Here is a 26,622-nt window from a genome sequence, read left to right on the forward strand (position 1 = left end):
TGATGGTGAACCCCACTCCATTCTTCACCCAAATCTTACTACCCACCAGCACCCCTCCATGGAACAAAGCTTCTGCCATTCGGCCATTTTTCCTCAAGTGAGTGCACAATGTGAAGAAATTTCCCAATTTCCACTACCTTATTCAGGCGTATCTCCAGTTTTGCGACTGATCATTTGCCAACTACTTAGTGCCAGAATACCTTGGCATCACTCTTGACTGTACATTGACCTCCAGGACACCAGAACCAAGGTCAAGATGAGAGTGAATCAAATATTCACGGAAACTGATGGGTACCACTTGGGGCAACAGAGCCAACAGACTATGTCTTGCTTAATTTGCCCGCCCCCGCTCTATTCAACAGCAGATCATTGTTGCTGAACCAGTCTCAGGAGCCACCACACAAATGTGGGAGATCTCCACCTTCAAGAAGACATGAGGATTACTTATGGGATGTTGAGGACAACACACTTGATTGGCTTCCTATCCTAGCACACAACAAGCCTCCTGATATCCACGTGGAAACATCATCCTCAAAGAATGCTACTGGATGTCATCTAACAAATACTCCCAGGGAAAACGCACCTCAAAAGCCCCAAACATTTGTCTGAAACCTACAGTTATTACTCTACAGCCTACAAGGTGATAACAACCCCACCTCTTGATGGCCCAGCTCCTGGTTTACTAACCGCAACCTGGTAACTGACCCGAGGACTGAAGTCCCAAGCTTTTAAATTCCATGGAAAATCTGCTCAAATGCAACCACTTGAGGATGGTCCAGAGAGAATATGGTCCCTCGAGCAGGCAAGATTAAGCTTGGGGGAATCAATAATATTGTATTGGCGGGAATATTCAGAGACAAGCTCTTCCTCTGTCCAGCTGCAGAAACAGACAGACTGGAAAGTATGCCGATAAACGGAACTCACACCATGATTTCAGAGTCACCATGCTGAAGGACAGTATTATGTACCTATAGGCAGCAAGACAGATATGCTTTCCTCGACATTGCTGTATAATAAATAATACTCTCCAACATGATGTAATATTGATCACAAATGATTGATAACTGGAAAGGATAGTGGAAACATTTAGCACAGTTCTGGGCAATCAGCCACCTAGGAGGAGGCAGTGGCATAGTGGTGTTGCCGCTGGATTAGTAATCCAGAGTCCCAGGCTAATGCTTTGGAGACCTGGGTTTGAATCCCGCCAGGGCAGTTGGGGGAATTTGAATTCAATAAATATCTGGAATGAAAAGCCTAATGTTGACCATGAAACCATTGTCAATTGTTGTAAAAACTCATCCAGTTCACTGATGTGCTTTCGGGAAGAAAAACCTGCCGCCCTTACCTGGTCTGGCCTACATGTGACTCCAGACCCACAGCAATGTGCTCTCAGGGATGGGCAATAAATGCTGGCCCAGCCAGCAATGCCCACATCACAATGAACAAATAAAAAAAATACTGGTAAATTAATAATTTAATAGCGCAAACTGGCACAGTATAATTAACAAAGTCATATAGAGATAGATAGTGTTAATATCTAATAGGTTCTGTTGATGGATGTTAAATACCCAGCAGTCTAAGGTAATAAGGTGAACAGGTGTTGGATATTGATTGGTTAACTATATTCTGAGGTGTATATAAACAAGAGTCAGCAAGCACTGGGTGTCCGGAGAAGTCACCTCTGTGGTGAGGAATAAACAGCAACTCATCCTAGTCTTAATGGCTTCCTCACAACCAGGCTTGGGACTTCTCTGACATCCAGTAAGCAGCCATTATCTCATATGGTCTACATCTCTGTACGATAGAATCAGTCGCTTGAACTTTTTGAGACAGAAACGAGAAATTGAAAAGGGTAATTGCAAAAAGAAACAGAACAGAAACTGACCCACCCAGTTTCTAAGGCAATGAAAACTAAAACTGAGATTGGAAACCAAAACTTCTGGGGTGATTGAATTTGGCACAGGTTATGTAAAGAGACTCAGAGGCATCCAATCTCAGGAATAGAAGTTTGTGATTCCAGTGGTACGGTACAGGCAAACGGAAGAAGGTAGAGGCTAAATATAGAGGATGAGAATAAGTTGCTGCCACTCTTTCTGCCACTTGAAGACAACATTGGTGGATCTATGCCACCCAGAGAGAGAGTTGAAGAACTGCTGCAGACAGGTGCTATTCTTGGTGATGGGTTGGTTGTATTTAGCGCTTGCTTTGTTTGACTCTTGTACAGTCAGAATTCTTCTGTTTCAAACCATGGAATCCTGCAGCTTTATTATTTTAATAAATAACTGGGATTTTGGATTTTAAAAAAAGATCATAACATCTGGTTTAACTTGCTTGATTTGAATGGTCTGTTAATTCAAATCTGCGTGAGCAAGAAACACCTTTTCTAATAAAAAAAATAGGATTGCTTTATTTTGAAATATGGAATAATTCAATATTTTTCCTAGAAAATAATTTTCCGATGGCTCCTAGAAAATTCACTGAACTAATAGAAGTGGATTGTACTCGGCAAACTTGAAGAAAAACCTCTGTTCTGGCAAGTGGAGAGAAACGGAAAAACTGACATTTGGCTAGTCACCCAGAACTGAGCAGCAGTTTTGCAATGGAAATATGGGATTGCCTACAGTCAATAACATCAAGATAGTTTGCCAAAGATATCATACAGGCAAATAAGTCAGCAGAGGAAACTACTGGGGACAAAATAGGGTTGGAAGAAAATGGATCACTGCGAAGCTTGTAGGTGACGTCAAGCCAAAGACAGCAAAACTCAAAGAGAAGTATGCAAACTAAGTAAAGCATACAGGAAAGGGAGTCGACGTTTGTGTAAGAAGTGACAAAATAAAAGTGGATAGGTACTAAAACTGAAAAGATATGAAGCAAGCAGCACACATTATGTGCATCCTGCCCACCTGTACAACAGAGCCATCAACCTCGCCATCAGCGTTTAGCTCCCATCTCCCGGTTGTCGCCGCCCCTTGGTTTGCCTGTGCTGGCTCAAATGCTGATGGCACAGGGGGACCGCCACAGAGTCATGACTGCTGCCAGGACACCAGGAATTGAGCTGCATCATTCGGAGCCTGTGGCCGCGCACCAGCTGGACGTTGAGGGAGCGGAATCCCTTTTGCTTGCGACACACACCTCGCGAGTTGACATGTGGCATCCGCAATGCGATGTGTGTGCACGCGTGCAGTCTGTGGCACCTTGCACCATGGGGAAACCTGTACACGTCGCAAAACCACATGCTCACTCCACCTGCTTGTCTCTGGCAAGAGAGAATGAAATATGGTTAGCTCGCTTTGTATATTGTTCTCAATTAATTCTTTCATAGTATGTGGGCGTAGCTGGTTGGGCTAGTATTTGTTGCCCATCCCCAATTGTCCTTGTGAATCTAACGCGTCAGTGACCTTCCTTAGGATATAACTGAGATGTTGCAAGTATGTCCAGCTGTAGCCTGGAAAGGGCCAGATGCATAAAGTTCATGGCCATGGTCACTTTCACAGCCATACTCGCCCTGCTCTGAGGCGGCAGTCATGGCTGCAATATATGACAAATGTTACTGTGTTCCACCCTTCGGTTCAGGTAGCAGAGCTGCCCTCCGATCATCCTGGGCAGATCTAGCCTCCTGTTCTTCTCCACGATCCTCTTCCAGCAGCATATCCTGCTCATTCCCCCACGCCATGTTCCAAGGAGAAGGTCTACCACTGCATCCATGTTTGTAAGCAACTGAGTTGCGCAGAAACCTTGAAGTCAGGACAATGTCCTTCAGCACCTGCCACAACGCTCCCTTCAGCAACTTTAAAGAACGCTAGAAAGCAAAAATCTCTTGTACAATTGTAGCACCAGCCAGGCGAAATCAATCAACAACTAATCTGAATGTGGTTAATGATCCCTTTAAAGGGAGGTGGGGAGGGGGTGGTCCGCCCTACTGCTGGCGACGTGTTCAGCATGTGTGGCTAAGAGAAGTCATTGGCTGAAGTATTCTGGAGTTCCAAAATGTACCACTGGCATCAAATCAGCGCACTCAGCACACCTCCGACAGACATTCACTGTGCACACCTTCACCCGTGTGGCACCCAGTGCAATCTGTGTCACTGGCGCAATTTTGAACCTCCAAAATAAGTGCCCAGAAAATTGGTGCTATGCATTAGAATTTTGCGCACTTGATTTTGCAATTGACGTGACAGAGAAAGGAAAGGCAAATAATGTGCGTCGCTACCAAAATTGCGCATCGGGTGGAAGATCACCCAGAAGAAATACAAAGACAAATGACATACCTGTGTTTGGTGACTGGAATTGCAATAGCAACTTACCGCAGATGGATATAAATTGCAAGTTGTATCACCCATCTGAACAGATAATCAGCGATGTTAATATTCAAGGAAGCCATTAATTGCAAAAATAGCCAATGTTCATCGGCAACATAAAACTATCGTTTAAAACTAAGAATAGGTTATGTATACACAATGGTAATATTTACACTTTGGCACTTAAACTTGGCTCTACAGGGAATAAAAAATGAACTTGGCATTTTCAAGGTTAAATGGTTTAGTTAGAGACCGAGGGTAGGTTGAACAGACAAACAGCAACTTACATTTATACAGTGCCTCTGAAGTAGGATGATGTTCCATGGATGTTCCCAGGTGCAATATCAAAAAAACATAACTCAACTAAACTTGGAAATAGATGGAAATTGTAAGATACATCTGAAAGGTGGAGAGATTTACGGAGGGAACGCCAAAGCTTCGGGCCCAGGCTCCTGAAGGTATAGCCACCAATGGTGTGGGGTGATCGAAAGCAGTGGTGTACCAGAGGCGAGGATTGAAGGAGCACAAAGATCTCAAAGGCTTGATCGGCTGGAGGGGGCTGCAGAGATTGGGGGAGAAAGTGAGGACAAAACCATGGGAAGATTTGAAAACAAGGATGAGAATGTTAAAACTGAGGCGTTGCCAGACAGGGAGTCAATGTAGGAGCAAGTAGAGAGGTACAAGTTAGGATACAGGCAGCAAAACTTTGGACAGGTTCAGGTTTCTGTCTAGTAAACCATTTTTTAGTAAACCAGAGTAATGCTCTAGGGATGCAGGTTCAAATCCCGCCACTGCCGATGGTGAAATTTGAATTCAATTTTTTAAAATCGAATTAAAAGTCTAACGGTGACCACGGAAAACATTGCCTTTTGTTGTAAAAAACCCATCTGGTTCACTCATGTCCTTTAGGGAAGGAAATCTGTCATCCTTACCTGGTCTGGCCTACATGTGCCTCCAGACCCACAGCCATCCCCCCTCAAGGACAATTAAGGATGGGCAATAAATGCTGGCACAGCCTGCAATGCCCACGTTTCACGAACAAATTAAAAAAAAGCTCTCCCTTCCCACTATCTCCTTCTTCCCCTCCACTGTCTCAGTTTTGTCACACTGCTTGCCCGACATCCAGTACTAGATGAGAAGACATTTCCTTCAATTAAACTGCCTTTGGTCCTCTCCTCAAAATCTGATCCTAGCAAACAGCTCCTGGCAACTATTCATAGTTGAACGAGATTTTCACATCCATGCATCACTAAGACTGCCTGCCTCCACCTCTGAGCAATGGTTTTTATGGTCATCATCAGACTTTTAATTCCTTTTTTTAAAATTCAAATTTCACCAGCTGCAGTGGTGGGATTTGAACCTGGGTCCCCAGAGCATTACTCTGGGTCTCTGGTTTACCAATCCAGCGACAATACCACGAGGCCACCGCCTCTCCGATGACTGGCATAAGGCTCTGATGCAATTCTCATGTCGGAAAAGGGGCAGAACGGGTCCTTTTACGGGACAATTGCGTACCGTTTCAGAAGCAGGGCAGGTAAGTTTTCAGAATGATTCTTTGATGGACCAGGAGGAATGCGACAACTTTCCGGCTCCCTGCTAAACATTTCATGCCAGCCCCTCTCCCCACCCACCCAAGATTGACTCCCTATACCAATAAATCTCGAACTGTGGCCAAATTCACAACCCACCTGCTGCCCGCTGCCTCAATTGGGAAACTTCCAGCGTGGACTCAAAGTTTGCCAGTCAGATGCAAATGAGGCCAGACCACCAAACCAACTTGGATCTCTGACAAGGAACCCCCCACCCTCCCATAAAGAAAAAATCAGTCCCAGTTGTTATGGGCCAGGGTATAGAGAACCCCAAAGTGTATCATGGAGTTCACCTGACCCACAACTTTTAATAGATTGTGGTATGGGGAGCACACGACCCACTCTACAGGTGTGGTACAGCAGAAATTGAAAAGTATTTTTAAAGCTTGTTTATTCTATGAACTCAAGTTAACCTTTTTAAACATATAGTGAACATCTTAGCAACCATTAATTCAAATGCAAACCCCAACGACTACAACACTAAGCAAACCTTTAAGCTTTCCTTTTTAACATCCATACGACTTAAAAACAAAACCTTTATCAGAAGCACATCAGGTTAAAGTCACTACTAAAAATATTTATAATTCTGAATTCACCAAATGATCAAGAGATAGGCTTTTGATGGCAGAGAGAACAGCAGGACACCTGGCTTCAGCTCCAACATTGAAAACCCCTGCAGCCTGCTCAAAAACGAAAGTAAAAAGCTGACAGACAGCCCAGCTCCACCCACTCTCTGACATCACTGCAGTAGTAAACACCCATTTCTTAAAGGTACTCTCACTACAGATATTTATATACACGCCCATTTATAAACACCCATTTCTTAAAGGTACTCTCACTACAGATATTTATATACACACCCATTTATAAACACCCATTTCTTAAAGGTACTCTCACTACAGATATTTATATACACACCCATTTATAAACACCCATTTCTTAAAAGTACTCCCACATGACACAGTATGTAAGAACACTTGGCCAGTCAAAGAGCGCAGGAAAGAGGAGATCAATGTGCGGTTGACAATGTGTATTGCAGTTTTCATTACAAAGGGCAGCACAGTGATTAGCACTGCTGCTTCACAGTGTTGGGGACCCGGGTTCAATTCCCGCCTCGGGTGACTGTCTGTGTGGAGTTTGCACATTCTCTCCCTGTCTGCGTGGGTTTCCTCCGGTTTCCTCCCACCGTCCAAAGATGTGCGGATTAGGTGGATTGGCCATGCTAAATTGGCCCATGGTGTCCAAAAGCTTTGGTGCGGTTACTGGGTTAGGCTGGGGGCATGAGCCTAGATAGGGTGCTCTCTCAGAGGGCCTAATGGCCTGTATCTGCACTGTAGGGATCTATGATTCTATGAATGCTATTCAGACTAATAAAATAAATAATCAAAGTTTTAACTTGCTATTCTTATATGTTAGATCTCTGATCTAGATTGAATAATTAATGTTGTAATTGTGTTATGAATAAAGTATCCCCAAAACGGTCTTATTCACTCCCCCCCCCCCCCCCCCCCCCCACCCCCATTCGCCTCCAAAACACCTTCCTGACCCCCACTTCTCCTTCACACAAATAAATTTAGGCCTCTGTCCTCTGAAATAAAGGGATTTTTGGCCCAATCACTAAAACAGGTGAACACCTAATCCAATTTTCAATCAGCAAACTACGTTTGCTACTTATCAAATACCATTTGTTATCCCACTTACTGCTCTCTGATTGAAGTTGGAAGACAGATTCACCCAAACACCTGCAACAAACTCTCAGTTTGCTTTTTCTAAAATAACTAAAGACTTGCACCAGTGTCTTCAACCAAAAGGCCAAACAGATGAGTCCCATTGTTAGCGGGGGCACAACTAATGAAGAGCCTAGCTGTACAAAATAACAAACAAAAAACTTATAAACTTAAATAATGACAATACTGTGACTAGCATTCATCACACGCACCAGGATGAAGTGCCCACCCGTTGTGGCTTCACGTTTGGCAGCAGACTTTGTCTTCCTCCTTCTGGAGTGTTACCTGGGGACAGGCAGGAGCTGGAGCAACTACTTCTCATCTGCGGTCGCACCCAAGTTGGGCCTGGAAAGCTTTTAGCACCTGGCATTCCCACGTTGTCTCCCCTCCGTGTGCTACCCCATCAGCTCAATGCGAAAGGTAATCTAGCACTGTGCGATTTGGTCGTCACGCAGCAACCAAGAACGACAGAAGAGGAAAACGCAACCAGATTGTTTGAACAAAATCTTAAATTGGTTGTCAGTAGGATGCTTAGCACCAATCAGGACTGTTTAGCGAATGCTGCCCAATCGTGATATCACATCTAACGTTAGAGGTTGAGGGGTGGATTTTTATTCCTGGGTCAGAAGCGCAGAGTGAAGGCATTTATCGTAGAATCATAGAATTTACAGTGTATAAGGAGGCCATTCGGCCCATCGGGTCTGCACTGGCCCTTGGAAAGAACAGCCTACTTAAGCCCATGCCTCCACCCTAACCCTGTAACCCAGAAACCCCACCCAACCTTTTGGACACTAAGGGGCAATTTAGCACGGCCAATCCACCTAACCTGCACATCTTTGAATTGTGGGGAGAAAACCGGAGCACCCAGAGGAGACCCACGCAGACATGAGGAGAAAGCGCAAACTCCACACAGACAGTCACCTGAGGCTGGAATTGGACCTTGGACCCTGGAGCTGTGATGCAGCAGTGCTAACCACTGTGTCACTGTGCCGCCCCACGGCACCGTGCTGGCCCATTTCCAAGGTTTGCAAACCTGACTCGGGAGAACGTGCCCCAGACGTTGAGGTTTTTGTTCCATACTGGTGGTGCTGCCTCGGAATCAGGGCCCAGAACGAACGTGCGGCTAGATTAGGCAGAAGGCCTGCATCAGCACATTGGCACTGTATTGAGGTTTTGTTGAAAATAACAGAAGAATATAAAGTGGCCCTCCAGCCCTCACGCCTCACATTCCAGATGCCCGCTCCATGCTAACCCATGCCCTGCTGGCCCCTCACACCCTTTATGCCTAATTATGCAACCTGCACACCCATTGGCCCTTTGAAGCTCCATGCCAACTTTGTACCAACTCATGCCAAGCACACCTTGCCCTTATACCTATCATAAAAACCCACCGCCCTGTATCCATCCCAGTTAGAGATTAAATTAAATGAAGTTGCAAGTGTCTCTTGCAGACTTCAATATTTTAAACTTTAATTCATAAAACCTCATTTACTCTGTTTATATTCCTTTTACTACATTATTCCATATAACAAACATTTTATTCAATTGCATGATCTCTCATAAAAATAAGCATTGTAATCCATAGTGCCATTTCAAAGAGTTCACAACCACTTGGAAGTGCCAATCAAACTGTGAAAGATCTGGCACCCAACTGTAATAATGGAAGGCTGTAAAATCAGTCATGCAGTAATAAACCAATAATGGCAGCCCTCATTTTGTAACAATCCAGTTATTTCAAAGCGTTAAAGGGCAGGAGTTTTAAATGCCTTGACAACTTGTCAGCTCCCTTTGACAGTTCACCTTGACACCTTTGGAGGTTGTTTATGACAATTCTAACGAGCTTCACAGTTCTAAAGAGTTTATGCAATTCTTACGCACATTAATGCCTAATTTTTCCAACCCCAAAGGGCACCTGACCTCTCTGAAAGGTGACCCAGATTCATATCCAAAGGGGTAACATACAAAAGTGTAGCCTGGCTATTCAAGTGAATCCACAAAGTTCAGACCTGCTCCTACCAGGTCGAGTCTGCAACATGGGGTTTCAGATAGTGCTTACACAAAAATCACACGAGCGGAGACAGCTGCTATTTTCAGGGGGCACTGTCTCCATCAATTGCACAGGTGCAAATGCCAACCCAGGCCCATTCCTGTCCCCGGGAAAATGGTTGATGCCATGTTCGAGGGTGGGACTCAGGCCTCTTCCATAATTATTGCAACAATAGAGAGGTTCTCCATTGTTGGAAGAATCCAGACCTAAAATTATAAACTATGCTCGCAGTACGGCTCACTCACTCTTGCTGCAAGTTACATATATTCATACTCAGCAACCTGTCCTCTGCAGGCAAAAGAAACACGTCCAGGCATTGAACCCTTTCAAATGTTTTTGAAAACAATGGTCTGCTGCTGCCTTCTGCATGGCACTGCCTCAGCCAATGAGAGTTGACTTGCCAGCCAATCAGCACACTTTTCTTGTGAAGTATAAGCTGTTTTTCCCTTTGAAATTTGGCATTCTTGCATCTGTCCCTATGAGTGCAAGATGAAAATCTTCAGCAGCAATACTCAAGCTCTGTACACCAAATAACTAAATGGCTATACAGACACTTAATGAATCTTATTTAGCACAATAATGTGAAAAATTGAAGGGTTTAACAGCAGTAGATATTATTGTTATCCAACTGCTTTTCTTACCAGCCAGGCTGCTGCTGAAGCATGTGATTTTTATATTTCGATCACCTGCAGAGTGAAAGACTGTGTCAAAATAATCCGCTAATGCAAGTTCAAGGGGTAACCATTACTAAGGTCATTTATTAACTCCTGTAATAAATAGAATAAATTAAGGCAACTTTCAAATTTAATCTTCATTCTGAGGGGAAGAATTGTGATAATAGTGCACCTACCATCATCAAGGTACAGTTGGTCCAGTTCCTGCGGCTCCTGCTTCACTGTAACTTGCAAGGGAGTCAAATCCTGACTGTCTTCTTGGTGCACCGGTGACATCATTGATTGACTTGATTGGGATCCATTTCTTGGAGGCTTCTGAAACTGCTGCTGCTGACCCAGGGCTGCAGAGCCCGCCGGGCTGAAGGGCGGCGACACGTAGGCGGCCTCAGGGGAAGCGACTGGCCCTTGAGGAGAAAGACTGTTGGGATACAGAGTTTGCTGGAAGCCATGGGAACAGCTGCTGTTCAGATGCTGACCCATCTGGGGCTGCATCATCACGCGTGCTGAATGAGTGGGTGAGCTTGGATGCACGGCGATGGATCGGTGGGCTTCCTGGATGGTGGTCGCTGTCAGCCCGGGCTGCTGGTGGCTGAGCTGGGTGCTGGCTGGGCTGCTGACGCATTTGGCGTAAGACACGGGTGCGATCTCGTGCGGCTTGTGACTTGACGTAGGGGAAGACGATAACCCAGCGTTTCGTTGCTGGCAAGAGGGAAAGCTGTTGACAAGGCAGGGGCCAGGATCCGGTGTCATCTCGGGTGTCATGACCTGTTGGGCGTAGTAGGACTGGGACACTGGGTTCATCCCTTGATTAAGCGACCCGTAGACCAATGTGGGCTCGTAGTCATCGGTGGGTTCTGTTTTTATAACAGGAACTGGGGGAGAGAGAGAAAAAAACAAGACGATAGATATTCAAGTGTGTGTGGGTTTGTGGCTGGGAGACTCGGCAAAATAAACACAGTTCTCAATCAGTCTCTGTGTGTCAGTGGCTTCAGTCACCCACCCAATAAAAATGGATGAGTCATGTGCGCAGGAGAGTCACAGCTGTTTCTCATATTGAAATCTATTTTTTTTGGAATCGTCCTCATCCACAAATGTACTGTATAAACACATTTTTACAGGCCTACATTGTAGCAGAAGCCTAAACCCAAAGCTTCCACACAACATTTGTTATTTGTGTTGAGAATCAAAAAATCTGAACACGATAAAACAAAATGTTAAGAAAAATCCAGTGAAGACAATTGGCAAAGGCCACTGAATGATGGCGTAAGTTTACTACGTGCTACCAAGTTGGGAGAAGTGGATGACAAGATTGAAAAAATAGCATAACTGGAGTCTACATCATTCAGATCTGTCTTTAACCCACAATTTTCCTCCCACTGCTCCCTTCATCCTTTCTTTGTTCAGAGCCATTAAGTCAGCTGACACTCCTCCGCCTGTGACTAGGTAGTGCAGTAAAAGATTGGCTAAAAGTCACTGTTAAATGGCTCAAAGTTTAGTTTGCTTCAGAGTCAGAACTTTCGATCACAGTGCCTGCAGTGAGGTCAGGAGTGCAGATATCAAAGGAAGATAACTGCTCCGTTCTCAATGAAAATGTACACATTAACTACACAAACATCTCATTTAATGATACCTCAAAACGGTGTGTAGCATTTAGGCATCGGTCTTTACAAATCTAATTTACTCCTCAACACCATTTCCCACCCTGGTGCTTTGAACTTTTCAGCAGTGTTTTATATCCACAGATTTTCCGGGATTCACAGGGAATAAATCACTGGATGGAAAGCAGAAATGAAGATTCAACCCAGACAATTTTGCTTTCTTAATGTTTACTGCCTCAATATAGTCTCCACAAATTTATACACTTATCAAATAGTGTCATATGTTTTTTTTGATGCATTTCCCCTCCTGCCCTCCACATTAACGTTGCCATTTAAGTCAAATAAAAATGTTTTTAAAATGTTTCTCTCAGTCTTGGTTCCGACTGATTTATTTTCAACTAATTCGACTAACGAAGCAGGCTATGCTGAGTTACTGCAGAATGTGGATATCCTTCACACTAAGATCATAGAATCATACAATCCCTACAGTGCAGAAGGAGGCCATTCGGCCCATTGAGTTGAACAAGAAGACCAACCACCTCTCCCGCCAACTGCAACAACATCACTATTGCTGATTCCTTAGCCACCAATGACTTGGGTGGTCACCACTGACCAGAGCCCCGACTGCACCCACCAAAACAAGACCACTGTTGCTACAACAGGACAGAGGCTGGGGATTTGTGACGGGTGTCTCAACTCCTGACTCCTTACACCTGTCAGGCTCAGGTCAAGGGTGTGTCGGGAATAATCAGCACTCACCAGAGTGGATGTAGCCACAACAATCAAGAAGTACATCACCATCCAAGACAAGGCAGCCCTCGTGATTGCTTCTTTTACCGTGCACCCACTTTCAACAGAATCTACTGTATCCATTCAGCAGGCTTCCTTCGACCATGGGGGGTATTTTCCGTGTTCCCACATGTGTTTCTCGCCGGCGGGAGGTGGTCCGCCATTGACTGACAGTGGGATCTTCTGGGCCCGCTGCTTCTGGTCCCATTGAACCCACACCCACTGCTGGAAAACACACGATGGGGGTCTACCATTGGTGGGGCTGGAAGATCCCACTGGCAAGATTGGCCAGAAAATCCACCACCACCCCCCAACGCCCCCCCCCCCCCCCAATTATCTCTCAGTATGTTACTTATTTTACTGAGAAGAACGAGTGCAGCAATATTTTTAGTTTTTTTAATTATTACTTTATCAGAGTTACAAAGCCGAGCTCAGAGTGTAGACAGGGGCAAACCCCATATCCAGCTCCTTGCCTGCTCCAAAAAACAATTTAAATTCAAATTTAATCCAATTCATGGTCCCCACAAGAGAGACATATCAGATCCAGACATTACACTTGACCTCATGCTCATCTTAGCCAAACGGCCGAGAAGCGATCAGCAATATCTTTCTGAGAATACCATCACTTCCACGGCAATACAATGCTAATTTGAATATCTATTGCCATTCCTTTATAGTCACTGAGTCAGAATCTTAATTTTCCCTCTGTAAAGAAAATATATTTGGGGTATCGTGGTATTCTGTAAAAGAGGATTGTGGGGGCTCTGTATGTGTGTCTGTGTGTGTGACTAATTTAATTGAGCTGGGGACTGAGTGCCTGTGGAATTGAGGCCATCAAAGGGGTATGTGTGAGAAGCAGGCATTTGAAGTGAATAGGGCCAAATTGAATATTCTACCAAGTAAACTCATTAATAGAAATTTGCATTAAGAGATAAATGACGATTTGGATTTTTAGCTGTTGAATTTCAAAAGGAGGTAGGGAGGAGTTTACAACTTAACAAAGATCGCAATAAATAAGGCAAAGTAGTTAGATTTTATGTTACCTGACGTTAGTGGCCACGAGGAGAACATGCAAGGGTTTTATATTCTGAGAAAGGTAATTTTCAAAGAGGGATAAGGACAATTGGAAAAAGATGAAAGAGGAAAATATACGCAAAGAGAGGTTGAAAGCTCTGCTTGGGGTGGAAGTAAGACATCCTGGTACGAGTGCTGTGCTGGGACAGTACTATGAAGAGGTGAAGTGAACAACCTTCAGCCACCCTGGAAGCATGTCCTTTTGCTTCAGAAAGCAGTTTTTTTTCCTAAAGATTTTGAAATTCTTTACAGCATAGAGAGAGAAAAGCCCGGAGACATATCTTCCCTGCAGCAACAGTGGGTGCTTTGTGGTAATGTTACTAGAATTTTTCTAGATTAATTATCTGTAGGGACTGTTGCTTAAATGGATGTTTATTTATGAATCTACCCAAGTAGAAATTTTTTGGGTTGAATGTACTGTATAATTAATTTTAACTGTGTAAATGTAACCATGTGTTTTTAAGTTTTCTTTTCTTGATAAATGTTTTAATTTGGTATTTAAAATCTCCAAAAAGTGTGATTGGAAAATGTGACCGCACACATCTTCTCATAGTAAAACACAAATTGAAAATCATTGAGATAGCTCCCCAAGTTTCCCTTTGGGATTTGGTTACCATGGCAATTACCTGTCAGATCATAGCACCTATCTGATTACTCTGGTACAACACTGCCAGAAGGACAGCAGTGATTTGAGGAAGTGGTCTGTGGCTACCATATCGGTCAATATTTATCCTTTAACCAATATCGCTATAATATACTATAGATTGTGTCATATCAGTCAACCCAGCGTATAAGACACCCTCAGCTTTTCAGCCGCAAAAAACATGGCTGGATTCTCTGAAATCCCGGCTAAGTGTTGATGCCAGCATCAAAACCGGTGTCAACGCGCCTCCAGGCCCAGGCATTCACCCATTCCTCGGGGGCTAGTACGGCGCCAGAGTGGTGTCTGCTGCGCCAGTGCTCGAAAGCCGGCGCGCCACGGCCGGTGTGGGTCCGCGCATGCACGTGGGTTGCCGTCTCCGTGCCGGCCCCCAGGCAATATGGCGGAGCCCTACAGGGGCCCGGCATGGAGGAACATTGCACCCCCCCCAGAATTAGACTGCCCACCGATTGGTAGGCCCCGACTGTGGGCCTGGCCACCGTGGAGGCCCCCCACCCCCTGGAGTTGAATCCCCCCGCCCCCCCACCAGGATGGCCTCCGCAGCCAGAAGTCCATGGTCCCGCCGGGTCGGACCATACGTAACCCACGCCGGTGGGACTCAGCCGAACCCGGCGGGCACTCGGCCGGTGGGGGGGGCTTTCAACGGCCCCCAACAGGCATGGCGGCGAACCCGCGGGCGCGATTGGCGCCGATTCTCCAGTCACCGGAGAATCATTGGCCCGGCGTTGGAGCAGCGTGGCGCGATTATCACGCCCCCCTGGCGGTTCTCCGACCCGACACAGGATCGGAGAATCCCTGCCCATGTCTTTTCAGGTGAGTCGACCCCCAGCGCAGCCACAACACGCTATGCTTGCATTAGTTATCAACCTCAAATTTCACCTGAAAATTCATGTTTTAGTAATTGGCACCTTGTAACTGGGTGCAAGAGGTCAAGCAGGCAATAAAGGCTGTGCCGCCAAGATGTGTGGAAATTTGACATACCCGCACAGAGCAGACACTGCATGGCAGTCAACAAAGATGGCGACCACCCACGCGAGTGGTTCGCTTTCATACTTGGCATATTGACATCAAGGGCAACTGGAGAGTTGGGCAATAAATGCTGGCCTAGCCAGTTACTTCCACATCCAACGAATGAATTTTTAAAAAAAGGCGACCTTTGAAACTTCGGAAAAGGGGATTGACTGAGGCACTGACATCCAGTGTATGATCTGGCCATTATCTCATTGCTGTTTGTGGGAGCTTGCTGTGTAACATCGGCTGCTGTATCTGCCACACTCTGAAGTGACAACGCTTCAGAGGGTACTTCTTTCAGGCGGGATTCTCTGGCCTCGCTAAGGCAGGTTTATCGGTGGCGGGAGGTGGCCCGATTTTGGCCAGCGGCGGGGTCTTGGAATCTCCCATTGATTCCACCCCACCCAGCCGGAAAACTGAGGGGGGGGGTGCACCTCACTGGTGGGTTCAGAAGATCACACTAGCGTGAAGATCCGTAAGATCTCTCCTTGTCTCTAAAAGCAGAATGTAACTTACCTACAGGTGGTAAATGTTCACTTTAGGGGGCTCTCACAGAGAGTTCAAGCGCCTGCGGCAAAAGTTTGGAACCCAGTGGGGATCCAATTTGCGGATCCCTGAATTCCGGCCCGTTTCTGAATGTATGGATCGTCGGTTTCCCCACTATCTGGATGCACACATGAATTTACAATGTGTGTTTCCAGGGCACAAAACTCCGTGTGGACTGCGAAAGGCAAACATCTACAGCATAGTTTGAAATAAAATGCTGAGTGAACATCTGCCCTGTTGCACCTCCTATAAATATCGCTCCACCAAGTGCACCATTTCAGAAGCATCACACTTCAGAGGCGTCACAAGTTTGGAAAGCTCAATTTAACCATTATCTGTTCAGCTGCCAATCAAACAGTTGATTGCCCAATTGTGAACGGATCAAAAGCAGCAAAATGTACTCAGCAGATCAAACAAAAGTCCTAATGAGGATATAGTAACCAGCTTGAAACAGAGCAATCAAACGGCTCAGGGTTTTATTCTCGAGTTATCAGTCACAAGCCAGCAAGTATCATCGAACTGATTCAACAAATTTGTTACAAAAAAACTTATAGAATTGCACAATGATAAGGCACATAATGAGACTATTTGGCCCATCGTGTTTCTGCTGGTTCTTATGAAAGAGCGATCCCATTAGTCCCACTTCTCTGATCATATCTATGGCCCTGCAGATGTATGTTTTCCAAGGACTTATCCAGTTCTCTACTGCATGTCATTTAGTTTGCTTTCACCATCATTTCAAACAGTGCATTCCAGTTCACAATAATTCGCTGTGTAAAACTTTTCTCCTCATCCCCCTTCTGCTTCCTTTCAATATTCTAAATCTGAGACCTCTGGTTATCGACCCTTACAGCACTGAAAACGGTTTTGACTTAATTACTCTTTCAAGTGTGGCACACTATTGCCTCACGGCGCCGAGGACCAGGGTTCGATCCTGGCCCCAGGTCACTGTCCATGTGGAGTTTGCACATTCTCCCCATGTCTGCGTGGATCCCACCCCACAAACCCAAAGATGTGCAGGGCAGGTGGATTGGCCAGGCTAATTTGCCCCTTAATTTAAAAAAAATTACACTTTCAAAACCCTTCAATGTTTGAACTATTGAATCTTTGCTTAACCTTTTCCATTCGAAGGAGAACAATCCCGATTCCTTCAATCTTTCTGCAGAACTGAAATCTCTCATTCCCTCTACCACTGTAGTGAGCCTCCATCTCAGGAGGGCTTGACAGGGTAGATGCTGAGGGGATGTTTCCTCTTGTGAGAGAGTCTCGGACCAGAGGGCAAAATATCAGAGTATGGGGTCGCCCATTTAAGACAGAGATGAGGAGGAATTTCTTTTATCAGAGGGTGGTGAATCTGTCGACTTCTTTACCACACAGAGTTGCAGAGGTAGGGTCGTTAACTATGCTCAAGGCTGAGATAGACACATTGTTAAACAGTAAAGTAATCAAGGGTTATGGGGGTAAGGCGGGAGAGTGGAGTTGTGGATTGTATCACATCAGCCATGATCTCACTGGATGGCGGAGCAGACCCGATGGATCAAATGGCCTACGTCTGCTCTGATGTCTTATGGTCCTACGGTCTAAAGCCTTGAAATCCCACCTCAATATGTGGCACCCATAGTGCTCCAACTGGAGCGTAACCAGAGTCCGACTGCTTCCTCAATGTTGTACTTTATGCCTTCATTTATAAAGCCATGGATCCCACTTATTTTATCAACCTGTCTTTCTACCTTCAAAGATTTGTGCCCATACACTCCCAGATCTCTCTGGTCATGTTTCTGCTCAGGTTCAAACCAGGGACCTTGCGTGTGTGAGGTGAAGACGATAACCACTGCACAAACAGCACACAAAACTGAGCTAATGCAAAACAGGTCTTAGTGAGACTTGCACCTCCTTTAAGATTGTATAATTTAATTCATACTGCCTCGTTTCCAACAAAAATCGATCGCTTCAGACTTCTTTTAATTAAATTCCTTTGAGCACATGCCTGCCCATTTCATCAGGCGGCCTATTTTCTCTTAGATTCCATTATGGTCCCCCTCACTGTTCACCACATGCCTCAGTTCCATGATTCAGCACCTTCCAAACCCACGACCACTACCATCTAAGAGGACAAGAGCAGCAGATACCCGGGAACCCCATCACCTGGAGGTTCCCCTCCAAGTCACTCGCCATCCTGACTTGGAAATATGTCGCCGCTTCTTCCCTGTCGTTGAGGCAACATCCTGGAACTGTCTCCCTAACAGCACAGTGGGTGTACCTACATCTCAATGGCGGCAGCGGTTCAAGAAGGCAACTCACCACCACCTTTTGAAGGGCAACTAGGGATGGGCAATAAATGCTGGCCTAACCAGCGATGCCCACATCCCGTAAATAATTTTTTTTTAAATGGCAGCTGCAAACTTTGAAATTATGGCCGTTCTACCCAAATCCAGACCGTTAATATATATCCCTCCATCTGGGGAACCATTACACACCTCCATTCCAGTCTGTAAAACAACCTTCTCATCCACATCCAAAGATGTGCAGGTTAGGTGGATTGGCCGCGCTAAATTGCCCTTCGGTGACCAAAGGTTAGATGGGGTCACAGGGATAGGGTGGGGGAGTGGGCTTAGGTAGAGTGCTCTTTCAGAGGGTCGGTGCAAACTCAATGGGCCAAATGGCCTCCTTCTGCACTGTAGGGATTCTATGATTCTATGATCATTACTCACTGCTTTCTGTCCCTTTGCTAATTTTATATCTGCGCTTCCGCCACCTGCCCCTTTAAACCCATGGGCTTAAATTTTACTAACAAATCCTTCATGTGGTATTTATCAAACGCCCTTCGAAAGTCTATAGACACAACATCAACCGCACTACCCTCAGTTATTTCATCAAAGACGTTTATTTTTGTGCTTTTTTTGAGCAGCTGATGAGGTATTTGCAAATTTAAAAATTACAACAAGCTGAAACACATTGTAAAATAAATCACTCAAACTATGGTTTCTATGATTCTATAAAACCTAGCCACGAGCTTATGTAGTGGATCTTAGAAATCTCTTAAAACTTTAATTCACTCAATGCTGCCCTGTCTTTGGTGCCTGGACAGCATTGGTTCTGTTAGGTTCCCAATACTTGCAGTAAGCTTACCGATACCCTCACGTCTTTGCATCCAGTAAGAGTTGGGAGGCTTTTGTTTGAGACCATACAAGATCTCTCTCTGTTGCTGCCAAATATGTTTTAAAAATAAAGTTGGGAATTCCTGCAACCTGTCTTACGACAGGATGGTAAATTGCAATGCCAGGCGGTGTTTAGTCTAATGGCAGGCAATGTTTAGCCTACCAAAATGGACCTTGCTTGGAGGCATCTATTGGGACCTTATGGGTAATAACTATAATAGAGATGATTTGGAACAGTGTGTGTGGCTGCACTGAATAAAGTACGTTTTGTTTTTCTTTTGCACCCCTCTGGGGAGTTATCACAGATTGTTTCAAAGTTAACATTCACCAGAAGAAAACATTTAACACGTTCCAACTCCTTTTGTGCATGTATTCCAAGAAAGCCGGGCTTACTTTCAAGCCAGGCCCACTCCACCCCCGACCCACCCAGGCTCAACGAGGTTGGCGACTTTTCTCAAACCACAAATGAAATGAAAACAGGTCAATCTCTACCCCATTGATAATGGACTTGATGTTCACCAGGGCTGGCAGCACAGGCAAGCATGGGCAGTTGGTCTGTGTGGCAGTTTCCCAGCTTTCCCGAGCTTCTCTGGGCCAATTTCAGAGTAGGCAATCCGGCTCATTAAGGGCCGCTCAAGGCCCATTGAAGACTTTTGGGATTTCCCAGCCGGCCTCCAGGTTGGAAAGGGAAAGTTTAACTGCCTGGAAGCCAGAGTTCCAGGCAGACCAAGAGGCAGGTCCTCACAGCCCATGCTAGCAGTAGCTAGAATCCACCCCACAGAGGTGCTGTAACCGTTCCCCTGTCCCCCCCACACTCCCCCTCCCTCCCACTGTTCCAGCGCTGGGTGGAGCACGTTCAAAACCTGCCTTGGAAAAAAATCATTCTTGGTATGTAAGGGTCGAATGTAAGGACAGCACTTAATACCCATCCCTAATTGCCCTCGAGAAGATGGTGGTAAGCTGCCTTCTTTAACCGCTGCAGTCTATGTGGCATAGCTACACCCACAGTGCTGTTAGGGAGTTCCAGAAAGTTGACCCAACAATAGTGAAGGAACAACAATACTCCCAAATCAGGATGGTGACTGACTTCGAGAGGAACTTGCAGGTGGCAAATGGCGGCCCCATGCATCTGCTAACCTTGTACTCCTGGGTGGTAGAGGTGACAGGTTTGGAGGATGCTGTCAAAGGAGCCTTGGTGACTTGCTGCATTGCATCTTCTACATGGTACACACTGCAGCGGGGGTTTTAGGAATAAATGTTTAAAGTGGTGGATGGTGTGCCAAGCATGGCGTTGAGCTTCTTTCATTTTATAAATTTAGAGTACCCAATTCATTTTTTCCAATTAAGGGGCAATTTAGCGTGGCCAATCCACCTACCCTGCACATCCTTTAGGTTGTGGGGGCGAAGCCAATGCAAACACGGGGAGAATGTGCAAACTCCACACGGACAGTGACCCAGAGCCGTGATCGAACCTGAGACCTCGGCGCCGTGAAGCAGCAATGCTTCCCTTGGCGTTGAGCGTCTTGAGTGTCGTTGGAGCTACATTCGCACTCCATTGTGAGCGTTCACTCAGACTCATGACTTGTGCCTTGCTGATGGTGGACAGGCCTTGGGTAGCCCGTAGGTGAATTAACTCGCTTCAGAATTCCCAGCTCTATGATCTGCTCTGATAGAGCTGTAAGACTTTTGGGTCAATAGTAATCGCCAGGATGTTGATGGTGTGGGAGTCAGCAATGGTAATGTGGTTGAATGTCAAGGAGAGATGGTTAGATTGTCTCACTTGTTGGAGATGTTTGTTTCCTGGCACTTGTTTCTCACGACTGTCACTTGCCCCTTACCAGCAGTCCCTTTAATGTAGTCAGGCTAAATGTCGACTTGGTCACCTTGTCCTCCATTTGGGGAAGCCTAATTCTGGAAAGGAATGTTGAGCCAACAGGGATTGGATCCCTTATTTGCATATGCACAAAACCTAACACTTGGTTCTGTTGGAACCAACAATTCTACGGACACGTGCTTGTAGGATTAGAATAGCGGTTTTAATACACTTACAACAGAGCCAGCCAGTTAGCCGTTGAACATTCGGTGAACTGGCCGGTTGACCCTGTGGCACTGATCTTTATACAGCAGCTCCCGGGGGGAGGAGTCCTGGGCGGGGCCAAGGGAGAAGCCCAGTACAACTCTCGAGTATTCCCAGAGCTACTCCCCCTGGTGGTCAGGTAGTGCAACTGCACTTACAATGTAGACACATATATATACAGATTATAATCCCGTGTGAATCACATTCACCACAGATTCATAATCAGATGCTGGTACTGAGTTCTCATACTTCCACCTTTGCCAAAATGGTGGGTGGTACATTTTTTAAAAAACTTTTCCAAGTAAGGGGCAATTTAGCATGGCCAACTCACCTACCCTGCACATTTTTGAGTTACGGGGTGAGACCCACGCAGACACGGGGAGAATGTGCAAACACCACATGGACAGTGACCCGGGGTCAGGATCGAACCCGGGTCCTCAACACTTGGGCTCCATTTGGGAGAATCGCCCTCCAGATACCTTCAAAGATTTGAGACAGAGTTTCATTAATTCATTGTTAAACCCATTCCGCTTTTACTTCAAAACCATTTGAGTTCATTCTTTTGTTCGGCTTCTATCGTGATTCGATACAAAAAAAAAGCAAGCTGAATAATTTTTGGCCCGTACTCGTGAGGCTAGTGCGTGATGGATTCCAATCCCATATGCTTCCCCTTAATAATAATAGTGGAATTAGTTAAAAGTTTCTGTCAGTTGCTCGAGGCATGATTAATCCCCACCCTTCCCCCACCTCCGCCCCCACTTTTAATCCAGTTAAATCTTTTGGTAAGCCACATTTTGATTTTATAAGGTTTGAGTTGCATGCTGGTTTAAGGAATAATTTCATCATATTGTGGAGGTATATTCAGGCGAGATATTTTTTAACCAATGCAACTCTTGATTCTTTGTGTCCAGGAAAGTAACAATAACATACATTAGGTCTTGCTAAAAGGCTGAGTAACAATAATAGAAGCTAAGTACAAATAGCATTAATATTGATTAATTATAATTATGTTCCGAGCTCAATTCTTGTTCCTTCTTTCACACAGCGCTTCCCACTCTTTCTCAGCCCAGGACCTGGTTCCCATCATCTCCACCCAACTCTCATGAGATGACACATCAAGCAGTCCACTTTCAGACAGGGATGACTGCTACACACTCAATCGAGGTTAGGATCCTAAACTCTGGCTCCAAATTCTGTGGCAGTTGAGATGATAAGGAGAGAGTGAGCCATGTAGCAGGAAAAGAGAGAGGGAGAGAGAGAGATAGAGATACCAGACAAAAGATGGGGCGGTTGCGTGTTTCAGTAAACTCATGGAGACCAGGTTGCGGTGCCAACACTTCTTTTTACATGCAGTCTGAGCTATGGACAAAGATGGTAGAAGCTCCAACTTTCTTTCCATCACATGTCTAATCAGGATTCTCTCCTGCACTTAATGCCAGCCATTGGCACGTGTTGGAAGAATTTACAGGTTGACACTCAACCTGTTAGGCGGAGTTATGAATGCACCTTCCTTGGCCATCACGTATTGGGGTGAGACTCAATGTCAGAGCTTCTAGCTCAGAGGCAGGGACACCACCCAATGCCCCACAAGACCTCCGCTCCAAGAGATATACAAGAATACCAAGCTGCCAGGAGGAAAACACAAAGAATGAAAGAGTTACAGAGAGATGGAAACTGTGTGCAACTCATACAAGTGGATGAAACAGAATCAAGGAGCGACTTACACCAATGAGAAAGAGAGAGTCAGAGACAGGCCCAGACAACAATGAAAGTGCCTGTGAGAGAAAGGAGGAGGCGAGGAAAAAAAATAAAGGAATTAAATGGTGGGAGACCAGAACCGTGTCATCTACAGGAAAACAGGGACTGTATTTTCTCAAGTTTTTCAGAATGAGCAAAGGCTCAGATCAATGGTATTATAAACAGAGACACTGCATGTTTTGGTGCATTGCTACCATTAACATCAACCAACGTGTGTTTTAACATATCATAAGCCATGTCAAGGAAGACAAGCTAATACTGAGTCATTTTATCGTTCACCAACTTGAAACATTTCTGCAATTGCCAAGTGCAGAAAATGATAAAAGGAGTGTAAAAACTTAAAAAAATCTGCTAATGTCCAGATCACAGGTTCCATGCATTGTGTACACTACTTATCGTCCTCATGTGCCCCTCGAATAGTTATTTAATGCAACTCATTTGATTTTTTTCACAGCATCTCTAATAGTCTGTAAGCGAAACTGTACAGAATGTAATATAGCCTGACTTCATACCAATTAGTCCAAAATGTTCACTGAAGTTAACAAGACAAGCATTGACGGTTAAACAGAACTGCGCCTCAGACAAAATAAACACTAATGGTCTAGGAGCAATACTATAACTTCACATAATTACCAACTAAATTGCTTTCAAATTTTAAAGTTGAGTTATAGTGACAGATTCGGAATGCAGATCAAACTTTGCTGTGTGCTTAGAAATATGAAGCTGCTGAAGCTGTTTATATTTTCCATAGATGAAATGCCTGCCAACCAGTCATGAGATCAGTACTAATGAAAGCTCTTGGAAGGTCAAAATTGTACGTTAATACTTGATCTTAGTCAAGCACAAGGCGGGCTTGAAGACAGAGTGTGGCGTCTGTCACGATCTCGCAATTACGGTTTCAAACAGGAGCCATATTATACACAGCACGTCTTCCCAAGCAGCAATGGAACGGATGACCAGATCACCTGCTTTCGTTGGTGGCTGAGGGATATGTGTTGACCGGGAAAACAATCCTGCTCTTCATGTGCGAGCTTTTAGGCGCACCTGAGTGGGCAGTCGCCTCATTTGAAAGTCAGCAGTTCAATCTGTGCAGCTTCCTACCCCCACCCCGTGCCCCCAACCCCTCCCCCCCCCCCCCCCCCCCTCAGTTCTCCACTGAAGTGCCGGCCTTGATTTTTATGCTCTCGTCTCTGCAGGCGGGGCTTGAGCCCATAAGCTCCTTACTCAGAGGAGAGACTGCCATTCACTGAACCACAATAAATATTTGTGGTAAATAGCGCTCCTTCCAGTATTTTTCCTGCACCGATTACCGAACAACAGTTTCTTAAAGGCTAAATGTTATGAAGGAATCGATCCCGGCCCCGGGTCGCGTCGGTGTGAACTTTGCACATTCTCCCCGTGTCTGCGTGGGTCTCACCCCCACAACCCAAACCTATGTGCAGCATAGGTGGATTGGCCGCGCTACATTTCCCCTGAATAGGGAAAAAAAAGAATCGGGTATTCTAAACGTAAGAAAAAAAAATTATGAAGAAATACGCTCTAGTTACCAATGAATTCAAAATAAAACCCGTCAGGTAAAAATTAAATCTACAATCAAGTACCATTGGATCTCCCATGGCGATGCTTCTGTTTAGTCCTGGGGACAGCTGCAACTTGTGGTTGTTAAATGGAGCTGTGTTTAATTTGAACTGTTCCCTTGAGCCCACTGCTCAAGTATTCCCTGTAAGGACATGGTCTACATCGACAAGTGCCAGAAACCATAGTTGCTTGTTAACAACTGAGGTCAGCTGAAAATGCCTGCAAAGGTCTTCTCCAGCTCCAAAAGACGCCATAATGAATGGCTGGCTTTCTTTTATTTTTTTCTCGATCCTTTTCATGTATCTTTGTATCTGTAACAAAGGGTGGGTCTTTGAAGAGCTTTGTGCCGTCACAAAATGTGACATCAGGTGCATTGAATTGGAGCCCCATGATCAAATACCATAGGGAAGCCTACACAACCATTTTATTATAAGATTTGTTATGACGCCCCATTACCTTCAGCTTTTGGTAAAGTTACTCAAAACAGTGCACATTGTGTATAAGCCCATTAAAAAAAACATTTGCTGCTTTTGTTCATTGAATTGAGGCCCCAGGTTAGAAGAATATGGGGAGATCTCATTTAAAGATCGAACCTTCGCCGAGGCCTTGACAGTGCAGCTGCCGAGAGGCTGCTTCTCTCGCTGCCTGGAGAATCTGGAATCGGGAGTCATTGCTTCAAGTACAGGCCAGCTATTTCAGACTGAGGGGAAAATAAATTTCCTCACTCAGAAGGTTGCGAATGGTAGCAGCTATCTCCCAGACTCCGATGTTACCAGACTCCGAAACGACCCTCTTATGGACTGACCTCATTAACACTCCACCCCTGTATGCTTCATCCGATGCCGGTGCTTATGTTGTGTACCTTGTGTTGCCCTATTATGTATTTTCTTTTATTTCCTTTTCTTTTCATGTACTTAATGATCTGTTGAGCTGCTCGCAGAAAAATACTTTTCACTGTACCTCGATACACGTGACAATAAACAAATCCAATCCAATCCAATGCTTGGGTGCGAATGCTTGGTCAATGATTATAGCCAAGGTTGGGGTTGATAGATCTTTGAAAACGACGGGAATCGAGAGATATGAGCAAGAGGCGGAAAGTGGGATTGAGGTTGGAGATCAGCCATGATCTCACTCAACAGAGCAGGCTTGAGGGGTTGCATAGCCTGCACCTGTTCGAATTTTGTACATTCGAAATCTCAGCAGTGGCGCATGATAATAAATGCTGCTAATTTTGTTTTTTGACAAAGCAATTGCTTAGATCTGATGTCCCCGATAACATGCATCAATCATGCATCTTTGTCCATTGATCAATGAAGATTGCATATAGAGCCTGGGAATGAATCGAGCTCCAACATTTTTTTGTTGAGTTATGCATGTAATATATATCCTAATGCAATTCAGAAGTGCATTAAAATGGCAACAGTCCTTTTTTTTTATTAATAACACTGTGGCTTCTCTGTACCTGCAACTGAAATTGCTCAGCTTTTCAAGCACAATTTATGAGCCTTTACAAGCATTTCGACAGCATGAGTTTTCATCTGAGTGCTGATCAACTTAAACTTATTTCATCTCATAACACGCACCCATTAAATATTGTGATGTAATTGAAGAAAGCTTTATCGTCTTTTGTCACCAGCTTGTTGATTTGTATTGTTGCTCTGCTTAAATATCAGTCAGTGACATTTCTGAGGTCAATCGGTCACATCGTTTACAACAACAATGTCCAAGCATGCTTTTCTTTCATCTCATCCCTCAAGATCAAAAACTCCCCCTGGTGTCAGCACCAATTTGCATTTACACGACCACGGTACCCAAAAAATTGAAACCTATGGACCGGTTGACCAATTTAGAGTGCCCAATTCATTTTTATACAACTAAGGGGCAATTTAGCGCGGCCAATTTACCTACCCTGCACATCTTTGGGGTTGTGGGGGCAAAACCCAGGCAATCACTGGGAGAATGTGCAAATCCCACACTGGACACTGACCCAGAGCCGGGAGCGAACCTGGGACCTTGGTGCCGTGAGGCAGC

At 45.0% G+C, this 26,622-nt stretch overlaps 1 protein-coding gene across 2 annotated transcripts in view; it reads right to left on the reverse strand.

Annotated features, from left to right (window-relative positions):
* nfatc1 (nuclear factor of activated T cells 1) overlaps positions 1-26,622 on the reverse strand; it is a 280,623-nt gene that overhangs the window by 108,142 nt on the left and 145,859 nt on the right. Inside the window, exons 9-10 of one of the 2 annotated variants that reach the window (XM_038810247.1) lie at positions 10,515-11,210; positions 10,306-10,350 (exon numbers count right to left, since the gene is read on the reverse strand). In XM_038810247.1, the coding sequence (XP_038666175.1) occupies positions 10,306-10,350; positions 10,515-11,210 (741 nt within the window). The remainder of the gene's footprint in view (positions 1-10,305; positions 10,351-10,514; positions 11,211-26,622) is intronic. The other variant, XM_038810248.1, reaches the window with a different exon arrangement.

The sequence above is a fragment of the Scyliorhinus canicula genome, chromosome 10 (assembly GCF_902713615.1).
Source record: "Scyliorhinus canicula chromosome 10, sScyCan1.1, whole genome shotgun sequence".
Classification (NCBI taxonomy): domain Eukaryota; kingdom Metazoa; phylum Chordata; class Chondrichthyes; order Carcharhiniformes; family Scyliorhinidae; genus Scyliorhinus; species Scyliorhinus canicula.